The sequence below is a fragment of the Pecten maximus genome, chromosome 19, assembly GCF_902652985.1.
Source record: "Pecten maximus chromosome 19, xPecMax1.1, whole genome shotgun sequence".
Taxonomy (NCBI): Eukaryota; Metazoa; Mollusca; class Bivalvia; order Pectinida; family Pectinidae; genus Pecten; species Pecten maximus.
The window spans coordinates 29,084,660-29,104,198 of NC_047033.1; the positions used below are offsets into that span (position 1 = coordinate 29,084,660).

At 34.0% G+C, this 19,539-nt stretch overlaps 2 protein-coding genes across 4 annotated transcripts in view; both read left to right on the forward strand.

Annotated features, from left to right (window-relative positions):
- The window catches only part of LOC117317311 (myosin-IIIb-like), a 143,231-nt gene extending 139,489 nt beyond the window's left edge, over positions 1-3,742 (forward strand). Inside the window, 1 exon segment of the mRNA XM_033872100.1 lies at positions 57-3,742. Within this exon segment, the coding sequence (XP_033727991.1) occupies positions 57-273 (217 nt within the window). The 3' untranslated portion in view covers positions 274-3,742.
- A 5,047-nt stretch (positions 3,743-8,789) lies between these two features.
- The window catches only part of LOC117317572, a 63,844-nt gene continuing 53,094 nt past the window's right edge, over positions 8,790-19,539 (forward strand). For all 3 annotated transcript variants that reach the window (XM_033872407.1, XM_033872408.1, XM_033872409.1), the window contains exon 1: positions 8,790-8,838. The gene's annotated coding sequence lies outside the window, so the exon portion shown is untranslated. The remainder of the gene's footprint in view (positions 8,839-19,539) is intronic.

A 19,539-nucleotide genomic window follows, 5' to 3' on the forward strand; every position in this document is an offset into this window, starting at 1 on the left:
AAATGACTATTTACTTCAATCTTGTACCAATCTGGTGTATCCATTTCCTCTTTCAGAACGCCGTCCATAATACCTCCATCCAGTACTAATGGGCATGTCAATGGCAGCAGCGAAAGCATCGACCCACCATCAAATTTCAGAATGAGGCTTCGAAAAACAAACATTGACCTGTCTCAAGACAATATATTCAAAGCTTCCACAAATACAACTGAGCCAAAACATTTTGATTTCCGTTCACGGCTTAAGAAAACCGGCAGAATACCAGAGACGTGAATAATCAAAGTTTGCTTCATGGAGTTTTATTAACAATTTTGGAGTATTTCATCTGATATATGTAGCAATGTTTTCACTGTGATCAATTAAGCAATATTTTTTTACATTTTACACATGCCAAAATGTCTGAACCAATGAGAATTTAAATGTACAAAGTTCAGGTGTAACAGAAATGTATGCGAGGGTATGGTGATTTAACATATGTACCCTTAGTCTGCTCTGAAGTATAACCGCTGTAGCAGCCAGAGTCGGCTCTCACTTCTGAAGTAAGTGTCTTCAGATGTAGTGGCCGTAGGCGACTCTCACTTCTGAAGTAAGTGTCTTCAGATGTAGTGGCCATAGTCGACTCTCACTTCTGAAGTAAGTGTCTTCAGATGTAGTGGCCGTAGTCGACTCTCACTTCTGAAGTAAGTGTCCTCAGATGTAGTGGCCAGAGTCAACTCTCACTTCTGAAGTAAGTGTCCTCAGATGTAGTGGCCGTAGTCGACTCTCACTTCTGAAGTGTCCTCAGATGTAGTGGCCAGAGTCAACTCTCACTTCTGAAGTAAGTGTTCTCAGATGTAGTGGCCGTAGTCGACTCTCACTTCTGAAGTGTCCTCAGATGTAGTGGCCAGAGTCAACTCTCACTTCTGAAGTGTCCTCAGATGTAGTGGCCGTAGTCGACTCTCACTTCTGAAGTGTCCTCATATGTAGTGGCCGTAGTTGCTCTCACTTCTGAAGTAAGTGTCCTCAGATGTAGTGGCCAGAGTCGACTCACTTCTGAAGTGTCCGCAGATGTAGTGGCCGTAGGCGACTCTCACTTCTGAAGTAAGTGTTCTCAGATGTAGCGGCCAGTCGACTCTCACTTCTGAAGTGAACTAATTATCACAGAATATACATACACCTGATTCTTTTTCATGAAGACAATAAACCATTAGAATTAGAACCAAATTTAGAGCATTGGTACCTAAATATGTATTGTTTTATTGGTGCATGTTATTGAAGATTTCAGTCACATTCCAATTGACTTTTAAAACATATCATCTACTGTATTTAACATTGACCTTTATGAAACAGGCTTTAAAACATATCATCTATTTAACATTGACTTTTATGAAACAAAGCATCTATTTAACATTGACTTTAATGAAAAAGACTTTATTAATGAGATCATGTTAAATTCACTGCCAGGGAATTTGTACCACCATTCAAGGGAGATAATCCACACATTCTAACTTCATGTGTCATGGCTGTCCAATGTCAGTTGATAATTGTAATATTCAAGGGAGATAATCTAACAGCATATCATGATTCCGAGAGACCTTAACAATGATATATATTTCGATGTTGAGGTATATCATTTAACAAACATGATGACATCATATATATTTATATATATTCTATAGATCTGTATACAAATATCATTAAGTCACGTACAATGTACACTTGCAGTTCACTTAAATATCTGATATCTTAACCCTTATAAAAAATACATACAGATTGTACATGTACATATGAAAGACTAATTCAAAGTTTAACATCGGTGTTCATATGCATGGAGATTATAACATTTTTATTGTGGCATATGAAACAGCATTTCCCAGTTAGTTCATTGAATAATGAAGTGAGAGAATTGTCAGTTACCGTTTAGTTCAGCTGGAAAAGCTGAATGTTTAGATAGTTTAGTCATAAATGGATAGTAGTATAAAGAGAAAAAAGAAAGTTAGAATTATCATTTCAGTATGTGGTAGAGTTAACACTAATATTTCTGAATTAATTGACAGAAGTGAATGTTGAAAATGTCCTACTTGCTCAGCCATTCTCCATTTGATTACTGATCACTACCAATGAAATAGAAACATCGAATTGTTACACATTCCAAGAACTCTGTGATGTTTACATATGACATCTATATATAGTAACACGAATCTTTATCTGTGTTCTGTGCAAATATATTACATTGATGTTTACCTATATTCTGTGCAAATCTATTTATAGTAACAGTGATGTTTACCTATATTCTGTGCAAATCTATTTATAGTAACATTGATGTTAACCTATATTCTGTACAAATCTATTTATAGTAACATTGATGTTTACCTGCCATGTATTTGATGAAAATCCTTTTATAGTAACAGTGTGATGTTTACCTGTATTCTGTAAGAGTCTAGGGTATAGTCACATAGATGTTTACCTGTGTTCTGTACAAATCTATTTATAGCAACATTGATGTTTACATAGGTTATGTGCAAATCTATTTATAGTATCATTGATGTTTACCTGTGTTCTGTGCAAATCTATTAATAGCAACATTATTTTTACATGTTCTGTACAGATATATTCAAAGTAACTTTATAGTGTGTATTCATGTATAGAACACATCTATTTATAGTAACAATGATATTTAACTATGCACCAATCTATTTATAGTAACATTGATGTTTACCTGTGTATAGAACACGTTTATTCATTGTAACTCTCCACTTCAGTTTGGTGTAAACATCAATATGTCCGACAGAAATCTCTGTCATTTGTATTAAATATATTTTTATTATTTTTTACAATGTACGAAATACAATCCTTATGATCTCTTAATACTTACTACCTGTTTATTGAACAAAGACACCAATGAGAGGTTGACACCTATAATTCTGTCCTACGTGGTCAATACTGAAAGTAGGTAAAACTACAGCTGTTTTGGTCTTTATTGTCTGAACACGAAAAGAAAATGTAAATCTGCCTGAGAGATTACTCGATGACCAAAGTTTCAACATTTTCAGATATAGGATAATCCTAAGTTTTATTTTCATGCGTGAAAATTTGACTGAATTTGTCCGAAAGAATTTATTCACCATATGCGTTCATAACTATAATGTCTAATTAGATTTTCATTTTAAATATTTTCATCGTTATAATTCCATGTGATAAACTGGGTTGTTATCCTAAATAATGTTGTTGTTTTTTTCTCTCTAGATCTATTTTCTGAAAGTACTTATATATTTCTCACTGTGTTTACAAATTTTAAGTTAAGGTTAAAAAGTAGTTTGGTTAAATGTTAAAAACACAATGACAAATACTTTTATTGAAGAAAAATTTCTTTTGTCAGATCTCAAATAAGGATTGCTAAACCTTGTTATCTTGGAGTCAGTGGGATCACAATAAACTCGAGATATCATGTATATTTGAGGGAACCGTGTAATTTAATACATTATGTAAAATGTTTTACCAGGTTCTAGATGACAAGGTTTGACAGTACAGGTCTGGGTTTTTTTTTAGTCAAAAATTTCAAAGTCTTTTTATTTGTATTCCATATTCTGTGAAGATTACCCTGAAGGGGGGGTAACTGTTGAGAGTATAGTGCTCAAACAGATCCAAAATATGTGAGATTAATTCAGAGAGAGAGAGATTTGGGACAAGAGGGCCCACAGCATATTTTGACAGGAACCATAAAGTTTATTTTACATGTATGTAAGAGTTTATGATAAAAGATGAAAAAGAGTGACACTGGTCTTAGATATTTCAGATTTAGTTTATTTTAAACCAGTTATTTTATATTCAGTTTAGTAACACTGATTCAGAATCGGTTTAGTATCAAAGACACCCAATTTAGTAGCAAAGAAATTCTGATTTGATTTAGTAACGCTTATTCTTGTATTAAGTTTAGTAACACAGATTCAGATTCGGTTTAGTAACAAAGAGATCTAGGTTAGTAGCCAAGAGATTCTGATTTAGTTTAGTAATGCTTAATTTTATATTCAGTTTAGTAACACAGATTCAGATTCAGTTTAGTAACAAAGAGATCTAGGTCAGTAGCCAAGAGATTCTGATTTAGTTTAGTAACAAAAGAATACAGATTTATTATAATAACAATGTTCCCGATTTACATTATCGGAGGTAGTTACATATTAAGCTCAGTTAAGTATACCCAACCACATAATATTGTTAAATTGTTCTATATATATATAATATTATAGTTATATTTTTGTTTAATAATATATATGACCTATAGCTTTAATGTTCATCTTTACCGGTATGTAGAATTTGTTAAAATTGTGATATTACCCGAATTTATGTTTTGTAAAAAGTTCATTGTTGACAAGATATGTATCCTACATCCTGATAAAAAAACTGTTTTTTAGATCAAATTGTGATCCTCAATCTGATCCTTCTTATATGTGGTTGTAGCCAAGTATGTATACATATTTTTGTGTTTATTCTTCAATAAGCCCCTCCCCTAGTGTAAAAGTTTAGTACCGTGTTTATCCTTCAATAAGCCCCTCCCCTAGTGTACAAGTTTAGTGCCGTGTTTATCCTTGAATAAACCCCTCCCACATTGTAAAAGTTTAGTACCATGTTTATCCTTCAATAAGCCCCTCCCCTAGTGTAAAAGTTTAGTACCGTGTTTATCCTTGAATAAACCCCTCCCCTAGTGTAAAAGTTTAGTACCGTGTTTATCCTTCAATAAGCCCCTCCCCTAGTGTAAAAGTTTAGTACCATGTTTATCCTTGAATAAGCCCCTCCCCTAGTGTAAAAGTTTAGTACCGTGTTTATCCTTCAATAAGCCCCTCCCCTAGTGTAAAAGTTTAGTACCGTGTTTATCCTTCAATAAGCCCCTCCCCTAGTGTAAAAGTTTAGTACAGCATATCAGAGTTTGGGCTTATTTGTGAACCTCTGTAAGAGCGTTATTTTAGAATTGATTAATCTGCAAAATGACGGGGGCTTGCTTGCTTATTGATATAGTATTTGTTTTTCATATATAAATTGGACAATACTTGATATATTATTATACACACGATCATGGGACATACCTACATTTATTTATTATACACAACAATATTGTTTACACATTTGTTTGTTTTGTATATCATTGTTAACACCTATGTTTATTTGTCATTATCATTGATAGATGTTATTTGTATAGTGTGGACACATCAGGTTAATCCTATATATTTATATACTACTATGTGTGGACGTTTGTGTACCATAATTATCGTGTAATAAGCCCAGGGGACAACATATAAACTTTGAATCATTGTAGGGGTGGGGTTATTGTAAGACATGGGGTTATTGTAAGACATGGGGTTATTGCCAGACATGGGGTTATTGCCAGACATGGGGTTATTGTAAGACATGGGGTTATTGCCAGACATGGGGTTATTGTAAGACATGGGGTTATTGTAAGACATGGGGTTATTGCCAGACATGGGGTTATTGCCAGACATGGGGTTATTACCAGACATGGGTTTATTAACCAACATGGGGTTATTACCAGACTTGGGGTTATTAACCAACATGGGGTTATTGTAAGACATGGGGTTATTGTCAGACATGGGGTTATTACCAGACTTGGGGTTATTAACCAACATGGGGTTATTACCAGACATGGGGTTATTGTAAGACATGGGGTTATTAACCAACATGGGGTTATTACCAGACATGGGGTTATTGTAAGACATGGGGTTATTACCAGACATGGGGTTATTACCAGACATGGGGTTATTACCAGACATGGGGTTATTGTAAGACATGGGGTTATTAACCAACATGGGGTTATTACCAGACATGGGGTTATTGTAAGACATGGGGTTATTACCAGACATGGGGTTATTACCAGACATGGGGTTATTACCAAACATGGGGTTATTACCAGACATGGGCTTATTACCAGACATAGGGTTATTACCAAACGTGGGGTTATTACCAGACATGGGGTTATTAACCAACATGGGGTTATTACCAGACATGGGCTGATTACCAAACATGGGGTTATTACCAAACATGGGGTTATTACCAGACATGGGTTTATTACCAGACATGGGGTTATTACCAGACATGGGGTTATTAATCGACATGGGGTTATTGTCAGACATGGACTTATTACCAGTCATAGACTTATTACCAGGCATGGACTTATTACCAGACATGGGGTTATTACCAGACATGGGCTTATTACCAGACATGGGTTTATTACCAGACATGGGTTTATTGTCAGACACAGGTTTATTACCAGAAATGGGGTTATTACCAGACATGGGGTTATTACCAGACATGGGGTTATTAATCGACATGGGGTTACTACCAGACATGGGCTTATTACCAGACATGGGGTTATTACCAGACATGGGTTTATTACCAGACATGGGGTTATTACCAGACATGGGGTTATTGCCAGACATGGGCCTATTAATCTACATGGGGTTATAATTAATTGTCAGACACGGGTTTATTACCAGGCATGGGGTTATTAATCGACATGGGGTTATTGTCAGACACGGGTTTATTACCAAGCATGCGGTTATTGCTGGATAAATACAGTATATGTTAACAAATGAATCATCTTATATACAAGATATATATAGGCAATGAGATACATAATAGCATATGTTTATGTTTATGTTAGCAGATTGACTGGAACAAAAATAAAACATGACTTATAGATAAATGAAAATTCTTGTTTGTTTTATGTTCTATTAGTCAATTTTGTCAATTTGGTTTATTTTGTTTATCGTCCTATTAACAGCCAAGGTAATTTAAGGACGTGCCAGGATTTGAGGGTGGAGGAAAGCCAGAGTACCCGGGGGGAAAACCAACGACCTACGGTCAGTACCAGGCAACTGCCCCGCGTAGATTTTGAACTCGCAACCCAGAGATGGAGGGCGTGTTAACGTGTCGAGGCACCTTAATCAATCGGCCACCACAGCCCCCAATTTTATCAAAATCTAATTGATTATTCAAAATTAGCCATCTTCAATGTCTCCTGTTATAACTAGGTTTCACTCTTTTAAAGATTTAATTTCAGAAATAGTAATCTGGACTCATCTGAAAAAATTCATGAGAAATTACTAGAGAGTGAACTGAAGTTTTAACTGCATCATATTATTACAAACCATATCGGCCTTCCAAATTTTATATTATAATAAAACTATATAGGTCTACCAAATTTTACATTATAACAAAACCATATCGGCCTACCAAATACTTTATTACAAAACCATATCGGCCTACCAAATTTTATATTATAACAAAATCATATCGGCCTACCAAATTTTAATTTATTACAAAACCATATCGGCCTACCAAATTTTATATTATAACAAAATCATATCGGCCTACCAAATTTTAATTTATTACAAAACCATATCGGCTTACCAAATTTTATATTATTACAAAACCATATCGGCCTACCAAATTTTATATTATAACAAAATCATATCGGCCTACCAAATTTTAATTTATTACAAAACCATATCGGCTTACCAAATTTTATATTATTACAAAACCATATCGGCCTTCCAAATTTTATATTATTACAAAACCATATCGGCCTACCAAATTTTATATCATTATCTGTAGGTATGAAGAAATAAACGCCTCGTGGTTTTGTTCAATCGACATGGACTGAAGGACAGACTGACAGACAATTAAACTTATGCAATGGTAAAGCGAATAATGTGTTTCCACTGGGGATCGAACCCATGACGCTTGGCTTGATTTACTGGTGTGCCATTATACCGACTGGTAGCTAAATGGAAATTATACCTCGTATGAAGGTATCACTATGTACGCTATTCACAATAAAAACTTATCTCACTTATAACTCATTAGTTTTTTTTAAGTATTGAATCAAAACACGATGAATAGACTTGAGTATAAAGTTAAATGTCACACTTTGACATGAACTCAGAATAAAGTCAACTATGCTATTATACAGGTACCACCTGTGGAGGAATTTTCATAGCCTTATACATTTTACTATAAATGAAGTTTATAATTACATGTTAGATATAACTCTTTAGAAATGGAAGATAAAGAAGAAAGACTGACTGTCAAACCAGGACCCCCATGCAACAACAACAGAACTATCAATTTTATATGAATTATTTCGAAGAAACTGAATTAGAGGAAAAAAATGCATTGTGACATACATGTATTTAAGTTAATGGGGCTGCAACTTACCATTGGCTGGATTGTCTACTGAAAATAACAATGACTGGATTATTTACTAGATTTTTGTGAAACTGGCTGGATTATCTACTGGGATTATATATAAAGATGGCTAGATTATCTACTGGGATTATATATAAAGATGGCTAGATTATCTACTGGGATTATATATACGAAGGTGGTTTGACTTATAATCTACTGGGAACGAAGGTAGCTGGATTATGTTCTGGGAAAGAAGGTGGTTGGATAATCTGATAGCTAGGTGAAAATATAACTGAATGGTCTATTGAGATTAAGGCTAGCAGGCTTAATTATTAATTGGATTTATTAATTTTGATCCAAGGTCTTTTAAATCTTCGCTGGTCTTCAGTCAGCATGTAGGTACATTCCTGAACCTATGCACTATTTTATTATTTGGACATTCAAATTCCACTGTGGTCATATCCAATTTGTCTTGGATGTATTTTTTATTTTATTTTTTATCTTACAAATAATGACGCGTTTTCCAATTGACATATGACTGGTAGACTATCTTTATTCGTATGTCAACAGGCCCCGTGGACCTTTTCCGTAGTTGTCATATCCGGGAACTTGAGGTCAGAGGTCACTAATCAAGATGGCGGCACGTTTATGAATCGAGAGGTGGGTCAGTAATGAAAAATGAATTTTATGATTGTTTATCGACTAATATAGGGATATATAACTTTTGTTGTAATCTTTCATGTTTTTTAAAACGATTTTATGCCATAAAAACAGCCATTAATGCCGCAACGAAAGAGACAGCTAAACTATATTCGGGTGCGTCTTCGGTAGCTGTGTTATGCAGTCTGACGGGTACAGGGTGTTGGTGACCCCTTTTACGAGATAAGCCGATGGCCTGTTATTGAAATGGATTCCTTTGAAAGGGACAATCTAATTCAGCTGTTTCCTATTTAGATTTATCGCATATAGTATTAGTTTGACTTCTGTATCCTTTGACGGTCTTACGTTGGCACGAAAATTGGTTGACAGAACAATGAAAAATCGAAACCCAAGCTCTGTCAAAGCGGAAGTACATATGTCAACTAATTTTGACCGTCATATAAACCTCAGGATTAGGTCTTAGGTGCGTGCCTTGGTGTTGATTCATCAAGGGATAGGTAATTATAGGATAATCTGATTGGGTTTGGACTGATCACACCGTTAAAAACACATTATTTTATGCACACCTGGACTGCAGAATCCATGGTGTGTAGCTATGGGCCCGATATATATATGCACTTTGTACCATATGTAGAACAAACTCTCGTATGAAAATGATATTTAGGTCAGGAAAGCAATAGAGTAAATGTTTGTAATTACTCCATCTGGAATCTGTTATAATAACAGTTATACATGTAATACAACACATGTTGTAATGTCGGTTTCTGGGGAAACAGTAGGATGTCTAACTACTGAGTACTGTATGTAAGTATATAGACTGGTTCTCCCTGCTGAAACCACATCAAACCAGTCTGGCTTGACAGATTTCGAATCGGATTCAGAAATGTCTAATGATGTATATAATACTCTCGCTGAAAAAATGATTAATTACAAAGGGATAATGGGTGTCGCCATAATAATGGATTACATTACGTATATAATCTATATTTTTGTGTTTACGTTATGTACAATAAGTTTATGTATGATTCAGATGTGATTCTCAGTCGTGTACTCGCTGTAACTGGCATCGCCATATCACAGTTGATTTTAGAAACATCTTTGCTTTTAGACTATACATGTTTCTATACTTCATTTTGTTGTTTTGTTGAGTTTTAATTTTATTTTGTGTAGAAATGTATTTCTTTGGAATTTCTGCTACATTTTGTCTTTCTCCTGTTACATTAGTTATTACAATATATAATATTGTGAATTTTCATGATTTTATATATATACAGATCCCCAGTCCATCAATCTTATAAACAGGGTTCAGAAATTATCTTATATATATATATGTACATACATTATATATTCCTGTGGTATTGCTGTGATCTGATGCGTAGAATTTGTTTGAAAGCTAATTGTTAACCTGGACTACTAATTTATATTAATGTTTTCCCTGAAAATATATTTTTGAAAGTTCTATTTTAAATTGTTGAGAATCCAAATAGTAGAAAGTTACTTGAGATTGTTGGCAGTGTTTTTGGGATTTAGACATTATATAATTATCCTAATTAGAATATAAGTTACCGTAGTTGAGAAAATCAACTTAAAAAATCTAATTTTGTCAGCATTTTTTTCTGAAAATTGATCAAAAGTGGCATCAGTGTTTTAACCAAGTTTACTTAACTGGTTAGTTTCAAAAGTCATCAAAACCTAATTGAGTGTAAATTTTAAAGTATTTAATTCAGGGCTGGTGGTATGCACTTATAAGGTCAAATTTTGGGAAATGGGGCCTAATACTGGACTCCGGGCTGAGACACCTCAACAAAATTCCTGTTTCGGTATATTTCCATTTTTTATATGGCATATAAGTTCTTCTACAGCTAAAAAGTATGTAGGAGTGAATTCTTGAAGAGTAACACATTATATATAGTGACCAAAGCCTTATAATTGCTGTCAACAACACGGAAAAGTAGCCAGAAGCTAAATGACCATTGGTCATCACATATGGGCGGTGGACAAGAAAACACCTTTAGGGCTGCATACCGTTACTAGGGTTCTTATCATGGATGTTAGGTAATTATGTATAAGGTTTTCACCCTACTGACAGACATAATGATAGGCGAGACAATCTGATCTCGGACTAGGCCTCTTTTAGGTAAAGTTTAAAATAGGGCTCTGTTTTATAAGGCTGTGAATGCTGAAAGAATGTTGACTACATTGGTGAGATGAAACCTATTGCAATGGTAGACAGTCATGTAGTCGATTAGCCAGTAACTTACTACATAGTTGGTGAGATGAAACCTATTGCAATGGGCAGACAGTCATGTAGTCGATTAGCCAGTAACTTACGAAAGCCAACAGAATGCTGTCTATAGTCGATGATGCAAAACCTAGAAATAGGCGGAGTCATGTAGGTGGTAAACCTGTAACTAACTAAAGTCGACAGAACACTGACTATAAGGTCGGTGAGACAAAACCTAGCGATAGGCACCTGAGTCATGTAGGTGGTAAACCTGTAACTAACTAAAGCCGACAGAACACTGACTATAATCAGGGAGACAAAACCTAGAAATAGGCGGAGTCATGTAGGTGGTAAACCCGTAACTTACGAAAGCCAACAGAATGCTGTCTGTAGTTGATGATGCAAAACCTAGCAATAGGTGGAGTCATGTAGGTGGTAAACCCGTAACTTACGAAAGCCAACAGAATGCTGTCTGTAGTTGATGATGCAAAACCTAGAAATAGGCAGAGTCATGTAGGTGGTAAACCAGTAACTAACACTGACAGATCTAGAATACTGGCTATAGTTGGTGATACTTACCAATAGGCAGAGTGGTGTAGGCAGTAAATTAAACCAGTACCATACAAAAACCAACAAAATGCTGGCTTATAATATAAGTCAGTGAGACAAAACCTAGCAATAGGCGGAGTGAGGTAGGCAGTAAACAGTTGACTAACTAAGGTTAAGGTTGTATCTTATTAAATGTTGATTATAATTTCTGGCAAAAAAAAAAAAAGATTGTGATGTAATTATATATAAACCTTCTTTATTTCTGATAAAATTTTATGTCCCACCAGAATGCTTGAAGATAAATGTAATAGGAATATTAATGTATTCTCTTCCTAAGACCTTTAAATGCCATTACTGAATACTGCAGAGTCAGTAAGTTTTTTCCTGTTCATGATCGAGGCTAGAATTTCCCAGAATAAGCTAAATATTTACTACCCTATAGTGTATACATTGTGTACAAGTGTATTGGTAAAATGTTTCATATTAATTTGTCACTTAACCCAACACTTAACCGTAACCACCAAAACACTATCATCTCAACAACGTCTCAAGTACCCAGATCTTCCTGAACAGTCGGATTACTTCCCTTTATACCATCGAGCTTTTGTTAATGAATGGTTTAATCAAAATTATTAATGACTTAATATATAGGGTAATTTATACATTTTCTTTGAGTAAAAATATGTTGTTATTGGCATTGAATTAAATAAAATTGTGGGTTTTTCTCTAAAACTAAATATTTAGGATTACATTATTTACTTATTACTTTTGTATTAATTGATAATGTGTTATATAAATATACTGTATATGCATTATATGTTATTTAAATGGGTGCTGAAAAAGAGGGAGACACTTGAGGAGATTTTATCATATACAGTATATTATATATTCAAGGAGAAGGATCGAGAGGTAGCTATATAAAAGAGGGGGAGGGGAGGACTTGTGTTTGGATTTAGTAGACAGGTAAATATCTTACAGGTAAAATAAACAGGTGATTCCCCTGACAGGTGTGAATGTCTCACCTGATCTACCTATATATCCAAGTTAAATTTGATATGTGGGTAGGTAGTAGGTAGACATATCATGACTGATATACTGGTCACAGGTAAGATATGTTTGTATGTGGTGTATTCATGGCCATGTCTGACTTTAATTTTTAGACCATGCTTGTCATATTATCTTGTAAAAACTTGGAAGTGATTCTGAATCAAATTACCCACAAGAGAATTTATTGCATATTTATAGGAGGTGCAATTTTCACCTTAATTAATGATTAATTATAAAAATATTTTGGCAGTGTTTTCTTGCTTTAAAACACAATAGTATTTTAGTTTAGTGTTTTGTTATATGAGATTTACCTGAAAACCCCAAGTTATATAGACGGGTATTTATTGTTATAACAGAAAAAAAAAATCCTTTTGTCTATATATAGCCTATAGCTATAAGTCCTATATAACACATTATTACCACTGAAAAGAGGTGGAATTATATCAGTTATATTAGATATTTATTTGTGTATACATGTTTTTTGTTTTTTGTTTTAACTAGGCTAATACAGTACAAGCAACTTCCGGTTCTACTTCTAGATCTATAAGGCTAAGTGTCATGTTGTCAAAATCTGATTGTCAGTCAGACTTACCGGTAAGTCTTTTGTATCAAAAGGAAAAATTCAGATGGGAAAGTATTGTTTGATTATAGATTTAAACAAGATGTTTAAAAACATCCAGGATTTCGTATTGACCAGGTAGGGGACGACTGACTTCTGATGGTTTGGTGGGAATATACCAGTAATAACTTAGGGCGTAGCTAGTATTTATTTACACAACCGAATGCGGTATTAAATAACACTGTCCTCTGTAAGGTGTTTGTAACACTGTCCTCTGTAAGGTGTTTGGTCCTTGCCCCACTCACAGTTACACACGACAACAGATTTTTCAGTCATCAACAGAGGAGATAAAAACAGATACTTAGTAACACTATGGCCATGTTTAAAGTTTTTAAAAGAATGTTGAAAAAAAATGGTGGAAAACTGATATTTTCGTCATGGTACAATGGCTTTCTTTACGCTTTGTTAAGATTAATTGTTTAACAGGTACGTTCACTGTTGTTTAAGTACAATGTAGCAAAATTTGGTAAAATATTTGTACGGCTGAAAACTTAGTAGCTTTAATTTGAGTCTAAAATATGTCTTTTTAATTTAGAATTCAAATTATACTTTTAACTTAATTTTTGTTTGTGTAACAGAATTACAAAATCTCCTGGAATTTAGGGATTATTTTATTATGATCACATTACTCTGTTTATATTAGAATTCTAACTTGGTACCTGTAGCTGTTTATAGAATTCAAACTTGGTACCTATATATAGTTGTTTATAGAAATCTAACTTGGTACCTATATATAGCTGTTTATAGAAATCTAACTTGGTACCTATATATAGTTGTTTATAGAAATCTAACTAGGTACATATAGCTGTTTATAGAAATCAAACTAGGTACATATAGCTGTTTATAGAAATCAAACTAGGTACATATAGCTGTTTATAGAAATCTAACTTGGTACCTATATATAGCTGTTTATAGAAATCAAACTTGGTACCTGTAACTGTTATAGAAATCAAACTTGGTACCTAGAGCTGTTATAGAAATCAAACTTGGTACCTGTAACTGTTTATAGAAATCAAACTTGGTACCTATAGCTGTTATAGAAATCTAACTTGGTACATATAGCTGTTTATAGAAATCTAACTTTGTACCTGTAACTGTTACAGAAATCTAACTTGGTACCTATAGCTGTTTATAGAAATCAAACTTGGTACATATAGCTGTTATAGAAATCTAACTTTGTACCTGTAACTGTTACAGAAATCTAACTTGGTACATATAGCTGTTTATAGAAATCAAACTTGGTACATATAGCTGTTATAGAAATCAAACTTGGTACCTATAGCTGTTATAGAAATCTAACTTGGTACCTGTAACTGTTATAGAAATCTAACTTGGTACCTATAGCTGTTTATAGAAATCTAACTTGGTACCTGTAACTGTTTATAGAAATCAAACTTGGTACATATAGCTGTTTATATTAGAATTCAAACTTGGTACCTGTAACTGTTTATAGAAATCAAACTTGGTACCTATAGCTGTTTATATTAGAATTCAAACTTGGTACATATAGCTGTTTATAGAAATCTAACTTGGTACACCTATAGCTGTTTATAGAAATCTAACTTGGTACATAGCTGTTTATAGAAATCTAACTTGGTACCTAGATCTAGAGCTGTTTATAGAAATCAAACTTGGTACATATAGCTGTTATAGAAATCTAACTTGGTACATATAGCTGTTATAGAAATCAAACTTGGTACATATAGCTGTTATAGAAATCAAACTTGGTACCTATAGCTGTTATAGAAATCTAACTTGGTACATATAGCTGTTTATAGAAATCTAACTTGGTACCTGTAGCTGTTTATAGAAATCAAACTTGGTACATATGGCTGATTAATATGCTTTAGCTATATACATGTTACTATGACTGTTTTGATGCTGTACATATACACTGTTATATTATAATGTTCGAGAAAGTTACTGAATATATACCTGTCTATTTATTTTTTTTATTTGATATTTAAAAATCACCAGGAAGAATACCTGTAGGATATCAGTAATATCAGCTAACATTGCCATTTTAAGATTAAAAATTTATTTGATATAAAAAAAATCTCCACATATTTGTCATATCTTGATGTTAAAATATCGGTGAAGGTCACAGTCAAGTGTGTGTTTGTATTCTATAGAACCCCGAGTAATTCTACCTTCTGTTTGTAGGAACAGGTTTTCAGTAAATAACAAGTCATTAAAAACCTTTAATCTTTTGTGTACAGCTATCTGATAATATGTGTACAGTTTACTCTATTTTAATTCATTTAAATATCAGCAAACTTGGGATGGTATATATCTGTATATATGTACATGTAGGTACACTCGTCTTCTAAAATGGCCCACTTAATTTTTATCTTTAATTTCTTTCCTTTGAAATAGTTATGTCCCGCCATGAAATAGGGGGAGGGGCATAAAGTATTACCCATGTATGTTAGTCCCGTCCTGTCCTGTCCCACCCCGTCCCGTCCCGTCCCACTGCTTCCCGTCCCGTCCCAATGCATTGTAACTAGCTGATCTCAGGAACTGCTGATGTGATCCTCCCCAAACTGTGTTTCAGGCTACGCGGTGTCAAGTGGCAATTAACAGATCTAGAGGCATTTACGTCTTGCAGACATTTGTTAGTCATAATATCATAATATTGGCTTAATTTTCCACTTTTTTTGTTCATCGTAAAGTATGAAACAATATAAGATATACAGGTGTATGTACAAAACAGTTTCATTTACAGCGCTGCGCGCTGAAGTGTGTACGGTACATTTTCAATAGTAGTACAGCAACTGTTGATTGTATTGAATCGCCAACCGATAAGCTTGAAACAATGCATCGACCTTCCTGATTGGTTCTGTGCCGAAAGGGGCGGGGCGAACACGGAGTATGTACTGTACCAGGACCGTGGCTGTGCATACGTGCACATGTGCGATTATATATAATTACATGACTATCCAAAACAATGACAACTTTTACGTTTAATTTTTAAGCATTTAATAAAGATCTGATACTCGTTGAACACATGGGTTATTACACACATATATATGCCATGTTGTTATGAACAACTTATATGATACCTTCCGTGATTATACATATCCACACTGTCGGAAAAATCAAGACATGAACGAAGCAGGGAAATCAAGAGCATCTTAAATACTTGGCTTACATTTCTTTTCAGTCGTTTCCGTTTGACGATGGGCGCTAAAGACTTAGTCGCATCAAAAATCTTCATAATTTTGCGACATCCTGATTAGACAAACCGGTCTTATCACTGATGGCTGAACATGAGAGTCGTTCTGAATGTAGATTAAAAACAATTTTTCTCGTTTTTTCATCTTCACTTTTCCCTCTGGTGTAAACACGGCCCTTGGAATTTTACATGTTTGAAGTAGTACGTGATATGCGTAGCGTCGTGTACACCGTCTAGACCTATAGTTTCCCGGGTTCTTTGTCAGACATGTAAGTAACTAAGGTGATTTGCATTACATAAGCTCACAACTACATGTGTATAACTGCAACTTGCAAGGTTTAACCAGCTAAATTTACAATATATCTAATATTTATACATTTAAATGTTTATTATGCAGATGTTCTTTCAATATGGACAACACAGTCAGGGTATTTTGAAAATTATGCACGTATTGATTGATGATCGTCAAGCTAACCAGCCATTCGAACATTGTCACCAGCTGACCAGGTCGACCCTTCAGTTCGGTGATATATTTTCCCAATACACTGATTTGAGAGTGGGAAAGTCCATTGTATAGGGTAGATAGCATTTGCACTTCCTTTCACACCTCGTGTACAAGCTAAACTATCTGGGTCACGATCGCGATTCAGTTTACATGTCATTTGGAAGGGTCAAACATCAGACAAAACAGGGTTCCGGAGCACAGGGGCTTGGCACGATGGTGATGACGTTCCATATATGTGTGTATAGTATATACATAAAGAATACATGGTCAGTGTCTTAAAATATAAGCTGTATTTTGGCGAGGGTTACTAGTATATAGGTCTCTGTTTTGTCTTTCTGTCCCGAGCCAGAAATACAGCTTATATTTTAAGACACTGACTATGTATTCTATTTATCCTCCAACAGTCATGAAAATAATCATCAAAAATAATCATTTTTATGTGAAACGGTGTCAAATATCACAGATGTATGTTCGTCTTTTAAACGTAGTTTCACTTTGAAGTAGGTCAGTCGATCTGACGCACGTGCTAAGATTCCAAAATACAGCTGTTTTCCGTCACTGCCGTATACAGTAAAAATATACTCTACGGTGGGTGTATTCCGACAATGCGGTGGCAGTTGCAGGATAAATTCATATATGGACCTTCATTTATAAACTTGTCACTGAATATTTCATTTGAAGAACATTTTCATAACCCGCCATTCTCGCAAGTATACTCATGTGCACACGAGTGCTGAGAAAGGTGTGTGCATTCAGTTCGACCAATCAAATCAACGCTTACTCAGCGCGATCGACTTTGTTAGAGTACTGTCGATACACAGTAATGTAGTACCAATACCTGTCGTACTAGTGTTACACTTTGACCGTACACACTTCAGCGCGCAGTGCTGTAAAGGCTGTAACTTGAAACAGGAAGTTCAAAAACTTACAACATCAGGTTTCTTTCTGGTATAGTCATCGTGATATTAGATCCAAAATATCTTTTCAAATGAATCATTTTTTAAAATACACACCTGGGAAATAATTACATCTGGGTGTATTTAAAGAAATTAGCTATAAACCGCAATTTACTTTCTCTTTAAATTGTATTTTCAGCCGTGAAAAATGATTCATGAATAGAAAAAAATGTTTCCATATGAAAAATAAAGGCTGAAAGGCATTAGGTAGCCGGGTATAAAATTTAAAAAATGCACATTAGCCTTTATTTTTTTCCCCCAAACAGTAGATTGAGGATGTAAACTGTAATATACCAGACAAGGGTAATACTGTAGGAAGAAAAATGCCATCTAGCTGAGCCTACATATATCCTCAGATTAAATATTTTAAATTTACTAGGGGTTATGATAAAGACATTTTCCTTGGCATGTGTTATAAGGCTCATAGGAAACTTGGAAAGTTAAATATAGACAAATGGCTCATTTCGGTGAGTGGCCCTATATATCTATATTTATATGAAAACTTTAAAGAACGTGAATTAGTAGATAGTAGAAATATAGTAATCAACACAACATTCTTTGGTCACTAATGAACTCAAGCTTAGGCCATCTTCAGGTGATTGTTTATTTTTACCAGGAAACAAGATGCCAACATAATTTATTATTATATCATAACATAATAAAAAATTATATTATTATATCATAAATGTCATAATTTATTATTATATCATAATGTCATAATATTATATCATAATGTCATAATATTATATCATAATGTCATAATATTATATCATAATGTCATAATTTATTATAATATCATAATGTCATAAGTATATTATTATAACATAATGTTATAGTATATTATTGTAACATAATGTTATAGTATATTATATAAATTATAACATAATGTTATAATTATATATTATATCATAATGGACAATTAACAATATACCTATAGTCTTGTCCTTCCTCATCCCTGGTTTACCCTGGGTCTCCTTGTCCAGAACATTTGTAAACCATGTATCTTAGTTTTGCTGTTAATGTTATGATTATATAATTATCTCCCTTTGACCAGCCTGGTTAATTGTGTCAGTGTAGTTGTACTAATTATATAATTATCTCCCTTTGATCAGCCTGGTTGATTGTGTCTGTTTACTGTACTATTCATCATAAGGAAGCAATATAAGAGACAGTAATGATAAGTGTCTATTTATATAACCTTACTTATCTGTTACCTGTGTACTGGTACATGTAAACTCGTTACAGGTAAGGTGATGATACCAGTACTTACAGGTAAATTTACCTGTGTAATATAATTAGGTGTCACTCTTACTTTGGTGTTTGACCTGTTGATTCACCTGGTGTATACACCCAGGTGAGATAAATTATCTGGAGGTTGTTTGGTCCAGGTGAAATCTTGTATACTGGACATCAGAAGGCCGATCTCCGAGTCCCAATATATCTTACTTGGTGTGTATATAACCTATATGTTTCAGAGTATTCATGGAGTATATAGCTAGGACATATATATTTTGAAGATCTAATTTTAGTTCCATGTACATTCCACTATTAATCTTAATTAAAATTTGGTTATACACCTGCCAGTTGCAACCTCCAAATTATTTAAATTTAATTTTAATGTAAATT